The 13,430-nt window shown below is 42.7% G+C and overlaps 1 protein-coding gene across 5 annotated transcripts; it reads right to left on the bottom strand.

Annotated features, from left to right (window-relative positions):
- Positions 1-560: 560 nt before the first annotated feature.
- On the bottom strand, positions 561-12,587 carry LOC121573768 (amyloid-beta A4 precursor protein-binding family B member 1). Of its 5 annotated transcripts, none has more exons than XM_041886009.2 (15): positions 12,440-12,587; positions 10,942-11,750; positions 10,538-10,743; positions 8,787-8,849; positions 8,560-8,636; positions 8,416-8,476; positions 8,143-8,289; positions 7,893-8,020; positions 6,542-6,547; positions 5,985-6,099; positions 5,735-5,819; positions 3,183-3,278; positions 2,618-2,733; positions 2,307-2,483; positions 561-1,442 (listed from the first exon to the last, which is right to left on the bottom strand). In XM_041886009.2, the coding sequence occupies exons 2-15, from the start codon at positions 11,729-11,731 to the stop codon at positions 1,281-1,283; spliced, it is 2,229 nt and encodes a 742-aa protein (XP_041741943.2). In that variant the 5' UTR covers positions 11,732-11,750; positions 12,440-12,587; the 3' UTR covers positions 561-1,280. The 5 variants fall into 5 exon arrangements, with proteins under 5 accessions (XP_041741943.2, XP_041741946.2, XP_041741944.2 ...); XM_041886012.2 differs by having other exon boundaries at positions 3,198-3,278; XM_041886010.2 differs by having other exon boundaries at positions 12,476-12,587.
- Between the last annotated feature and the right edge of the window lie 843 nt (positions 12,588-13,430).

Below are 13,430 nucleotides of genomic sequence, written 5' to 3'. Positions count from 1 at the left end.
AAAATAAACACTAAACATGCTTAGAGAATGGAGTAAAGGGAAAAATGTATAACACTTGACACGTTTGTGTAAAAACGTATACAAAAGAAAAACGTGGTTAAACAGATTAAACATTTTTTGGTTACCTGAACATTACAAAAGGATGGTACAATCAGCTTCAGGTCCATTTCCACACAATAGATCTGAAGAGGAACACCATAAAACACATGATTCTTCTCGCTTTGGCATCACAAAGTTTACATATTCCTTGACTCCAACATACAGTACCCTCAACTTGGTATACAGTTGGAGTGCAGTAAGAGATAGCCTACGCTTTCTTTGAGATTTGAGAGGTTTCGTTAAAACTCGAGCCATGCTCTAAAAGTATGCTATCTCCATTTCAGATTTGAGGAGCTGAACTACACGTTTTACTGCAATTTGCAATACACATACAAATAAAAAATATAGCTATAAAATAAAGATAATGCACTTTCTGATTTACCAGCTCCATCAGATGGAAAAGGGGATGCTAAGCTATTTAGAACAAATGGTATTATAACAAATGTACTGTACAAACTATAGATTTTAATGCCCCAAAAGATTAGCATTTTATTTGCAGAATATTATATTGGTAGCTAGCAAGTCTCAGTTCTTCCACCTCTGACACTCAGACATCCACCATGATGCATATTATACAGACTTCTCATGCCATTTTGTTTCTCAATAATTTCTTTAAAATCTATTTTTAAATGAAAACCAACATGAGTGCCACAAGCTAATGGCATGAGTTCAACAACATTCACAATTCAATTGCACATCTTCCATTTCTATCTTCACAAATAATATACTATATTTGTTCTGCAAAACAAATAGCAGAGACAATGTTACAGAACAGTACTGTTTTCCTAAGCATAATTAGTGTTGGTAAACTAGACCAAGTTTAACCAACTATTGCTGTCATTCAAACCTCTATCCAAGAGTCAAGCAGTTTCCTCTTAATAACTGACAGATTAAACAAACAAGGGAAGGAAAACATGGCCTACTTGTCCAACCAAGGATGAAGTGAAGGAAGTGAAAAGCATGGAGCAGCTGTGGGCAGTGCTAGGCTTACTGATACCCCAACCCCACAGGCAGCCCACACTGCCCATGCCTCTGACATCACATCTAAAAGAGATGACAGGTGTTGAGAGGGAAGCAGGTTATACCATAACACCTCAGGGTGGAGGAGTGAGGAGTGCCATGGCTGGCATGGTGGGTTGGGCCTGGGGGAGGAGTGGAGTGGGTTAGTTGGTTGGCACCTCTCAGGGCGTCTGGGACCCAGACCTCTTGAAGCTGCCCAGCAGGCTCTGAACCCCCTTCTTGACACTGGAGCCCACACGACGTGCCACGGAGTCGGCCGGCGGCCCTGGCAGGCAGGAGCTGGTACTGGGGGGCCTGGCGTCAAGACACTTCTGGTAGCGCAGCTGTCAAAAGTCACACAACATTAGCACTAAATCTGAATAGAAAAATATACTTGGACTCAAAATATTTAGTGCAACAAGGCTGTGTATGTTTACTATCGGCACGTAGTAAAACGGTCCAATCCCTGCAAACTCCTCCCATTTAGAAGAACCACTCACCTAATGTTTCTGAAAAAGTTGCCATATGAAATAGAAACCATTTGCATTTTTAGGAGTGCTCACTGCCGATTCATTGACAATACATGGAAGTGACTACAATAATTATGCAAGGAGGAATGATAGCCTACCAAGTGAACGTTGTCTCCTTGCACAATGCGCATCTCTCTGTCCATCTGGCTTATCAATATCCTCTGTTTCAGTGTCAATTTATTTTTCCACTTGTCTGTGCTTCCAGCCTTGGTACCGTAGCTAGTTAGCCAACTTTGTTTTTGGCATTTTTAAGCCAACTACACAACCAAGCATTAGACTAGCATGAGCGTAGGAAAGCAAAATCACTTCATCTAAATACACCATGCAGGACTTGAATGACATTTCTGTACAGTCTCTTATAGGGATGTCTAGCAAAAGATCATAAAATTCTTCTCCCCTGTGTGCATAGAGCTGTCACAAACTCACTGACATGGGTAACTTGCGGGGCAGCACCAGCTGATACAATGTTGAAAGTTTGCTAGTGACAGTGTGAACTCAATACAGACAGGCGGAGTAGAGAGATTATGTGATTGAAAGACAACCTGAACCAACCTCTGTGCATAGCCAATGTGATTTATAGAGGACATTTATTTTCATCAGGATATTTTCTGCTGGACAATGTGCATTTGTATCGGCCAAAAGCTGTCAATTGCTGGCTGACAGAAACATTGCACTCACCATGCAGGCGGCCTGCACAGCCTCACTGAGGCTGGCAGCGTTGGGCTCACACCAGAACATGTGGCAGATGAAGTCCCCGTGGCCCTCGGCCATGATGAAGGCAAAAGTGTGGATGTCCTTCCCCACGCCCATGAAGGACAGGAACCGCACGCGGCACTCAAACAGAACTTCCTCTGTCTGCAGGGAGCACAACAGAACACCTTGGGTCAGACTATTCCCATAGCAATTTAAACAACCTCAGACCTTCAAATTGGAAATACATTTAAAAAACGTATTTTTGAGATTGTGCGTGTACGTGTGTGTGTGCTCACCTCAGCTGTGACTATTGTAAGTGTGGCTGAAGCCACATTCACAGTAACTGGCGTCCACTCATCCTTCTCTTTGGAATTCATTGCTGTGTCTAGGGCTACGTTGACTAGGTCCATACCTGGATAGGACATACACAACCACTCAGGTTAGCTGCACATCTGAGTACACTCAATACCTGAGAATGTCAGGAAAAGGGAAGGAATTACAGGAATTGTGTTAGTTCATACTTCACAGAAAACCAAGAGTTAGCTAATAGCTCAATATCCCTAACGAGAATAGCTCATAGCAGTCGAGACTTCACACAGTAAGAAATCAGTATCACAATATGTAGGAGAAATTAGTAGAAGAATACATGCAATACTTTGAGAGACATTCAATAAGTGAACCCCAACTTAGTGGAAATTCAGCATTAATTGAAATGCAGTACCAACATACGGGAGGACAAATGGAAGGTTAAATACAGGCAGTGACTGAGAAACACACACAAGTTTACCTGAAATGTAATTCAATACACCACAATATACACCATCACAACAACTAGGAAAGAGAAGAAAAAGCATTCCTTACCAAAGCGTTCCTTACCTACGGGTTTAGCCACCGGCACGGTACCCAGGTAACGTACCTGGAAGCACTGGACTAGCTCATTCTTTGGTGCAGGGAATTCTGAAGGGAGAGGAGAGACAGAAAACCACTGTGACCTGCTAAAACCATACAAAGGACCTGAAGGTGCCCATAGATCCATTTGGTTTCAGATTATTAACATTGAGAGTTCCTGACTGGTTGCATCACCGCCTGGTATGGCAACTGCTCGGCCTCCGACCGCAAGGCACTACAGAGGGTAGTGCGTACGGCCCAGTACATCCCTGGGGACAAGCTTCCTGCCATCCAGGACCTCTACCAGGAGGTGTCAGAGGAAGGCCCTAAAAATTGTCAAAGACTCCAGCCACCCTAGTCATAGACTGTTCTCTCTGCTACCGCACAGCAAGCGGTATCGGAGCGCCAAGTCCAGGTACAAAAGGGTTCTTAACAGCTTCTACCCCCAATCCATAAGACTCCTGAACAGCTAATCATGGCTACCCGGACTATTTGCATTGTCCCCCCCACCCCCTCTTTTACGCTGCTGCTACTCAGTTTATTATCTATACATAGTCACTTTAACTCTACCCACATATACATATTACCTCAACTAACTGGTGCCCCTGCACATTAACTCTGTACCAGTACCCCCTGTATACAGCCTCCCTACTGTTCTTTTATTTTACTGCTGCTCTTTAATTATTTTTATTTTTTACTTAACACTTTTTTTTCTTAAAACTGCATTGTTGGTTAAGGGCTTGTAAGTAAGCATTTCACTGTAAGGTCTACACCTGTTGCATGTGGCAAATACAATTTGATTTGATTTTAATTGAATTCCATAATGTAATTAGACCACCTGGCACATGCTGCACAACAGTCATTGACTCACAAGGCTCCAGTCTCTCGTTGTTCTGTGCTTGTAAACAAACACCACGTGACATGTGACAGGGGACTAACTCACAAATACCCCGGTATACGGTACATACAGTGCCTTGGGAAAGTATTCAGCCTTATTCTAAAATAGGTTAAATAAAACAATTTCCTCAGCAATCTACACACAATACCCCATAATGACAAAGCGAAAACAGGTTTAGAAATTTTTGAAAATGTATTTAAAAAAAAAAACCTTATTTACATAAGTATTCAGAACCTTTGCTATGAGACATGAAATTGAGCTCAGGTGCTTCCTGTTTCCATTGATCATTCTTGAGATGTTTCTACAACTTGATTGGAGTCCACCTGTGGTAAATTCAATTGATTGGACATGATTTGGAAAGGCACACAACTGTCTATATAAAGGTCCCACAGTTGACAGTGCATGTCAGAGCAAAAACCAAGCCATGAGGGCGAAGGAATTGTCCGTAGAGCTCCGAGACTGGATTGTGTAGAGGCACAGATCTGGGGAAGGGTACCAAAACATTTCTGCAGCATTGAAGGTCCCCAAGAACACAGTGGCCTCCATCATTCTTAAAATGGAAGAAGTTTGGAACCACCAAGACTCTTCCTAGAGCTGACCACCCGGCCAAACTGCGCAATCGGGGGAGAAGGGCCTTGGTCAGGGAGGTGACCAAGAACCCGATGATCACTCTGACAGAACTCTAGAGTTCCTCTGTGGAGATGGGAGAACCTTCCAGAAGGACAACCATCTCTGTAGCCCTCCAACAATCAGGCCTTTATGATAGAGTGCCCAGACGGAAGCCACTCCTCAGTAAAAGGCACATGACAGCCCACTTGGAGTTTGCGAAAAGGCACCTAAAGGACTCTCAGACCATGAGAAACAAGAATCTCTGGTCTGATGAAACCAAGATTGAACTCTTTGGCCTGAATGCCAAGCGTCACATTTGGAGGAAACCTGGCACCATCCCTACGGTGAAGCATGGTGGTGGCAGCATCATGCTGTGGTGATATTTTTCAGAAGTAGGGACTGGGAGACTAGTCAGGATCGAGGCAAAGATTAATGGAGTAAAGTACAGAGAGATCAGGACAACGACCCTAAACACACAGCCAAGACAACGCAGAAGTGGCTTCGGGACAAGTCTCTGAATGTCCTAGAGTGGCCCAGCCAGAGCCAGGACTTGAACCCGATCTAACATCTCTGGAGAGACCTGAAAATAGCTGTGCAGCAACACTCCCCATCCAACCTGACAGAGCTTGAGAGGATCTGCAGAGAAGAATGGGAGAAACTCCCCAAATGTAGGTGTGCCAAGTTTGTAGCGTCATACCCAAGAAGACTCGAGGCTGTAATCGCTGCCAAAAGGTGCTTCAAGAAAGTACTGAGTAAAGGGTCTTAATACTTATGTACATTTGATATTTCCGTTTCTTATTTTTAATAAATTAGCAAAAAAAACTAAAAACCAGTTTTTGCTTTGTCATTATGGGGTATTGTGTGTAGATTGATGAGGGGGAAAAAACAATTTAATCAATTTTAGAATAAGGCTGTAACCTTACAAAATGTGGAAAAAGTCAAGGGGTCTGAATACTTCCTAAGGCACTGTATGGTATACCGCCAAGCCTAAGTCATACAGTAAGTGCCAGTGTTTTACCCTGGAAAGGAATGTCCACCAGTTTAGAGGGGTCTATGTTGAGTCTGTTCAGAGAGGACTTGGATGATTTCCTCTGGGCCATTATCTACAGAAAAGGAATGACAGGAAAGACCGATTCAACATAAAAAAAAAAAAAGACAAACAACCCCTGAACCACAGTCTCGAAGTTATGTAAAAAAAAGGGAGATTTCACTCAGGCTCAATCTGAAGACCACAGTATGGTGCAGTGCACCAAAGCAGATGGGCTTACCTTAGAGCAGATGTCATGCATGCTCGTGGCAATGTTCTTAGCAGGTGTGTCACATCTGAACACATGGCACTTCAGAACATGAGTCAGTTTGTCTCTCGCGACGTAGGCAAAGTCCCTAAAGTTAGCACAAACACACACAAACAAAGAGGTGTCACTAGAGAAAGAGGCTGTTATAAAGGCTGATCATGACAAATGAGGCTGATGAAATGGACAATGCTGAAATAAATTTAGATAATATCAGGATCTACTCAAGAGAACTATCAACCTAATAGTGTAAGCTTTCACGAATACAACAATGAACAAATGTACTAACAATTAGGACTGAGAACACTTACTGTAGTCACAATATTATTAATAGCTAAAAGTCTACATTATTCTAGTCTATATGTAAAACTTACAAAGTGAAACTGATCAGAAAGTTATGGGTGTGAGTGAGAAACGTTGAACATTATGGGATGGGGGTGTGGAATCAATATGCTAACTATGACAACCACGACTATGATCTATTCTACGTGACATGACGGAAGATGGTGGATACGACAATAACAATACACTACCTCTCCCTGTGTGCCGAAGTGCAGCCGGTTAGAGAGAAAACCCCAAATCAATCAATTCAACAGAAAAAGCAGGGTTCACAAAGTAAGGCAACAGGAGTTTAAATTAAAAGCCAGATAAATAAAACCAAAATAAGAAACATTGCCTATAGCAAACTGGCACAAACAGATATTTCTAGTTTTCAAATATGAAGAAAATATAAAGAAATGTATACTTAAAATATAAAACGCAACATGCAACAATTTCAAAGATTGCACTGAGTTACAGTTCATATAAGGAAATCAGGCAATTGAAATAAATTCATTAGGCCCTAATCTATGGATTTCACATGACTGGGAATACAGATATGCATCTGTTGGTCACAGATACCTTTAAAAAAAAGGTAGGGGCGTTGATCAGAAAACAAGTCAATATCCGGTGTGACCACCATTTGCTTCATGCAGCGCAACACATCTCCTTCGCATAGAGTTAAATCAGGCTGTTGATTGTGGCCTGTGGAATGTTTTCCCACTCCTCTTCAATGGCTGTGCAATGTTGCTGGATGTTGGCGGAACTGGAACACGCTGTCGTACACGTTGATCCAGAACATCCCAAACATGCTCAATGGGTGACATGTCTGGTGAGTATGCAGGCCATGGAAGAACTGGGACATTTAACAGCTTCAAGGAATTGTGTACAGATCCTTGCGACATGGGGCCATGTATTATCATGCTGAAACATGAGGTGATGGCAGCGGATGAATGGCACGACAATGGGCCTCAGGATCTCTTTACGGTATCTCTGTGCATTCAAATTGCCATCGACTAAATGCAATTGTGTTCGTTGTCCGTAGCTTATGCCTGCTCATAACATAACCCCACCACCACGGGGCACTCTGTTCACAACGTAAACATCAGCAAACCGCTCGCCCACACAACGCCATACACGTGGTCTGCGGTTGTGAGGCCGGTTGGACGTACAGCTAAATTCTCTAAAACGACCTTGGAGGCAGCTTATGGTAGAGAAATGAACATTCAATTCTATGGCAACAGCTCTGGTGGACATTCCTGCAGTCAGCATGCAAATTGCACGTGACAAAACTGCACAACCCCAGCACAAGGTGCACCTGTGTAATGATCATGCCATTTAATCAGCTTCTTGATATGCCACATCTGTCAGGTGGATGTATTATTTTGGCAAAGGAGAAATGCTCACAAACAGGGACGTAAACAAATTTATGAACAACATTTGAGAGAAATCAGCTTTTAGTGCGCATGGAACGTTTTTGGGATCTTTTATTTCAGCTCATGAAACATGGGACTTTACGTTGCGTTTATATTTTGTTCAGTGTAGTTAGAGTAGCAGGGGACTGACCTGCCGTTGTCCCGGCCCACTCCCCACACTCGGATGCTGACGATAGGCTGGGTGTGCAGCAGAGTCTGGCCCAACGGATCAATCAGGTTCAATGTCTCATTCTCCAGAACAAGGAGCATGTCTTTTCCCTGTATGGAAACACATTACATAACATTCCTCTTAACATTGTTCTACCAACACTATCCAGGTAATATTCCCACACACACACACGTCATTCAGTCATATTCCCACACACAAGCCATTCTCTGACCTCTCCCCAGATCCCAGCCGTGTCATGCAGGTTGTGTTTGTGGTAGGAGAGCTGTCTGATGCAGTTGTTGACAGCTACGCTGCTCTTCCCTGGAGCCATCTCCTCCTCTGATATCTCCACCCAGCCCAGAGACCGCACCGCAAAAACCTATTGAGAGACACAAGGAGACAGAGAGTGATTAAGAGCATGTTGAGTGTTGAAAGAGAGAAAAATGTGTGTGGGATGGGAGTGGAATGATTGGTTATGTCTATTTGTCTGAGTGAGAGTACATACCTTAGCGTCCAGGTCATTGATGAGTGAATGCATCTTCTCCTTTCCTTCAGACTGTGAACAGCTGGACGTGAAAGGAATCAGACAATACAAGCATATAATAAGACACTCTACTTGGGGGAGGGGGAGGGGGGGCGGACAACTCACCTGAGATTGATAGAGGCATAACGCAATGTGGCTCCTTCAAAATCCTTCAGGGTCTGATCAGCCATCGCATCTTCCTCCTGAAGACATAACAACAACAGTAAGAAGACACATTTCTACATTTGAGATAGAAAATAAGCAGTTGACACCTAAACATTGAAAATCTCTTTGAAAAAAGGTTTGCAAACTGCATTGATGTTAGGCTTGTTTCAAGTACATTTGGCACTCACCTTCCAGAACTCCTCGTCATTAAACCTGTTGGGGCGGGACTGGGTGAGACTACTCCACGTCAACTGAAAATATAAAAAGGAGACAAGGTTCAATTAAAAGTAGGAAACTAAATCAGTTAGCACTAGCAGTGGGTGCTTAAATGGAAATACAGTGACTGTGCACCCTAATTGACACAGGCAGGCCAAAACCTAAAAGAACTGTGTGTCCACATACGTGGAAGGAAGCTAAAGTAATTCCACTACCTAAAAATAGTAAAGCACCCTTTGCTGGCTCTAACAGCCGCCCAATCAGTTTGCTGCATGTTCTTAGCAAACTGATGGAGAAATTTGTGTTTGAACAAATACAATGCTATTTTTCAAAGAACAAGTTAATGACTGACTTTCAGCATGCATTAGGAAAGGGCACTCAACTTGTACTGCACTGACTGAGATGACTGATGATTGGCTAAAATAAATGTAATATTAGATACTGTAGTTGGAGCTAGGGCTGTGGCGGTCGTTACATTTTGTCAGCTGGTTATTGTCATGCAAAAGACTGCCGGTCTCACGATAATTGACCGTTAATTAACATAAACACGTTTAGCATCTCCAGGCCTCCACGCATACAAGCCACATACAAGCCGCTGATGCGCGCCTTTGAATCTAATAAAAAAGTATAATAAGTCAATTTAATATACACAATCACAATAAATCCATTATTTATTTTAGGCAGGTCTAAATAAACATAATGATATGAAGAAAATGTATTTCAGAAGAACAGAATATGATTTGGCCTACTCTGTGTTATCTAGCCATGTACCATGTCATAGGCTAGTTCATTTAGCAGACAATATATGCTTAAGTCCTGTGCCATTATTTTATATAACATTATAGTAAGAAAAATATAATTGAACTTCGCTGAATAAAATATAATTAATATTTTTCCCATTCTGGAGCGAAGTGGCTATGTTGAACGTAAAAGTGATCATTTGAAACAGGTTCTATATGTTAGATTTAGAGTTATTTGGCTACTTTAGTTGTGAATGATACAAACCTTAGAATGACTTGGAAATCAAAACATATATGTGCTGCATGATGCGACTATAGGATATTGATGATTTGAGAAAGTCGTAGAAAAAGCTTGCGCTCTGTTCCTTGCTTCAGGCTGCACACACCATTCTTGCATCAAGTGATCATATTTTCACCCATCAGACTATTCTCAATTTAATCGTGTCTTTACTAATATGTAAAATTAGTTTAGATTTAGAAACCAAGTGAAATCGGTTCGGGAACATTTGGTTCAAAGCATTCTCTTAGACCTAAACCTCAACTGGAGTTGTGCATAAAGGGTGTGACCATTGAACAAGTTGAAGAAACTGAACTCCTAGGAGTAACATTGCATGGTCAGTTATCATGGTCAAGTTATATTGACAAAGTTGTTGTGAAGATGAGGAGAGGTATGTCTGTTATAAAAAGATAATATGCGTTTTTGACACAAACATCAACTGTACTAGTTTGTTCAGGCTCTGATCTTGTCCCATCTTGATTACTTTCCGGTAATAAGGTCGGGTGCAGCAAAGAAAGACCTAGCAAAACATTTTATTTATTTTATTTTAAAATGTAATATCTTATGTTGTTCTTGTCTATAACTGTTCTGTACTTTGTCATGTATTTGTACGTTTTATGTGGACACCAGTAAGAGTAGCTGCTGCATGTGCAGTAGCTAATGGGGATCCTAATAAACTAAACTTTCTTTGCCCTCTAGCTCTCACCTGTGGCTCCTCACTGGGTGTGATGGCAGGGGAGGTACTGGAGGGTCTCTCTGGGGCTTCTCCCTCCTCTAGGGGAGAAGGGGGCTCCCACTGGGTGGTGCCTGTGGGGATGTGCCAGTAGTAGGTACCGGACTCGTCTCTGACCCGCATCCACCCTGCAGGCAGGTCTGTGTCAGTCTCAAATGCACTGCGATCCCAGTAAGACTCTTTACAACAAGGAGAAACAAGTGAGATAAATGTAAAGAGATAACTAGGACATAAGAGATGACAAATGTTCCACAAACCTGGAAAACAATTTGATTGTGTCCCAATTCCTGTTTATGGCTAAAGCAAAGCACAAGTCTTATACACAACCCTGCACTCAAAGCCCATCCATTGTTAAGACATCTTGCTGCCCCTGTTACCTGGGTCACCATCTGGCGTGCTGTTGGCTGTGCTGCCCTGAGACAGTGACATACAGCTGGAGTCCTCATCACTGGGTGCAGCATTTCTGCCATGAAACAGCAGGCAGGTTTCCTTGACTTCTCTACTGTCATCTCGCCGAGACTCACTGCTACTTTGCGCCTCAGACGAGTCAGTGTCCCTCTCTCCACCTGTTGGAAGAAGTAGAGGCTCTTCCTCATCCCCATCCTCCTCTTTCTCCTCCTTCCCATGAGGGGCCTCGGAGGTTTCGATCAGCAGAGGCTCATTCAGGTCAGAGCACAGGGACCTCAGGGTCTTAGAAGATGGGTTCTGCTCACTGTCCTCTTCCTGCTGGTCCACCACTAAAGAGTTCTGGTTGGGGTTTCCTTCTGGGCTCTCGTTGTGATTCAGATCTTGGTCAGAATTTCTATTCTGGTCCTGCTGCCTCTCTGCCACCTTGCGCAGTTGATTCTGATCCTCCTTGAGCCACTTGGCATTGGTCCCTGTGCCGTGCTGGCCCTGCTCGTTCTCCTGGTTCCGGACCCTCTCCTCCTCTCGCTGCTGACTGGACTCATCCTCATCGATGTCATTGCCGACCTTGGTGCCATTCAGCAGGTCCAGAGGAGTGGATGTGGCATAGTTGTGCCGCTTCTTGGTGGAGGAGATGCCTTTGGCCTTCTTGCTCAGGTCAGAATCAAGCAGAGCACTATGTGGGGAGCGGAGGTCAAGGGTCAGTGAGGACGGCAGACATGTGTTCTCATTGGCCAGATCGGAGGTCTTCTCCAAAGACATGGCAGAGAGCTGAGAACCACTGTTGGGATGTGGGGGAAACAGGAAATCAAACAGAGGTAGGCCTAAAGGTGTTTGTTTACCACAACATGCACACATGTATGGAGAACTCCATTTATCAGTGTTTAAATGGTCTGCATTAGATAGATCTTATTTGAGCCTCATCTGATTACAAAAATATAGCAGGCATATGATTGCAAACCGTTAGCTAGCTACTGGCAACGACTGTCATGCAGTGATTTCAGCTCCTACCACAAGGAATCCAAGGATACATGCAACACAAACTGTAGGCTAGTTAGGTAAAGGCCCACTGCATATTAGCTAGATGCTACTATGCAATGAAAATGACGGACAGAGGATAGCACATCTAACTAGTTCAACAGAAGAACATACAGTATCCTGGAATGTAGCTAGCTGACGTTAGCTAACTTAGCCAGCTAACGTTAGTTTGCTAGCTAGCTAAAGGGGGGAGGGGGGGGGAGGCTATCAATATTTATATCTAATCACGTGTGGCACACATTTATAGCTATCTATCTAGCTTTAGAACTAGATGATGTATCATAGCTTATACGCCGTCAAAATGAATCGAGTTGGCAAGCTAGCTAATGTTTGTTAGCTAGTTGACTCGTAACACCATCATTCTCCCATTATAAACACACCCGTGTGTGCCAGCGACGCTCTCTAAATAACTTAAATGACATGGTAAATTACCCTAAATTGTATTTTCCTCTTTAGTTTTCCTCCCACCTTTATTTCAGTGGTAAATAGATCTTCTTCGTGTAGCTTTCCGGCAGACGCGACGCTGTGTTGCGTATTGCTGCCTTTCGCAGGTCGGAATGCGGATTGCACATTTTGGTCACCAAAAAAAAGGGGAATGTAAAAACGTAATTACACCACCATCTAACCCTGCATTTATACACTATCCCCCAAAACCCACCACTTCATCCTACTACTTTGGCCCTAAACCAGCTTTGATCAGCATGAAAATTCAAGTATGATGCTACTTGAGCCTGATGAGCCTTACATTAAATATATGTATTTTATAATCCCCACGTTAAAGACATTTTATGAGCCCAAACCCAAAAAAGCCCAAAGGATTGTGCCATCATCTCTTTATTTAATTTTTTACCAAAATCAAATCAAATGGTATTTGTCACATACACGTGTTTAGCAGATGTTATTGCAGGTGTAGCTAGCGAAATGCTTGTGCTTCTAGCTCCGACAGTGCAACACAAAGCCTAAAATAGGCTACCATACATTATGCAAGACAGAAAAACAAAAACGCCCATAGATGTAGCTATGCTCTCTTGGGTAAGTAAATGAAACAAGCTCCACAGTAAGCTAATCTTTTTGTGTGGACTGAATAGAGAGTACCACAGTATGAGCCATAAAACCTAGCGTTCAAACAGGAAATGGTTCCAATCGTTTTTCCACCATTAATTTTTCCCATAGGTGATTTTAGAAGCTTAAAATAAGGGTGGTGTTTCGTGTAGGCTTACCCTGGTGTGACGCTTTGATAACCTTCTAAATCTCTCAATATATTCGCCTGTATTTACCCCCCCATTTTTTTTTTTTAATAATAATAATAATAATAAAAAAATTATCATAATAAATGAAACGCTAATTAGCTGCTAATGTGGCTATCATAAAGAACTACAAATGCCATGATGATCTGGACGAGACTGCTGAATCGAGGCAAAGG

Source organism: Coregonus clupeaformis, chromosome 9 (genome assembly GCF_020615455.1).
Source record: "Coregonus clupeaformis isolate EN_2021a chromosome 9, ASM2061545v1, whole genome shotgun sequence".
NCBI classification, from domain to species: Eukaryota; Metazoa; Chordata; class Actinopteri; order Salmoniformes; family Salmonidae; genus Coregonus; species Coregonus clupeaformis.
This window is presented reverse-complemented; position numbering and strand designations above follow the sequence as displayed.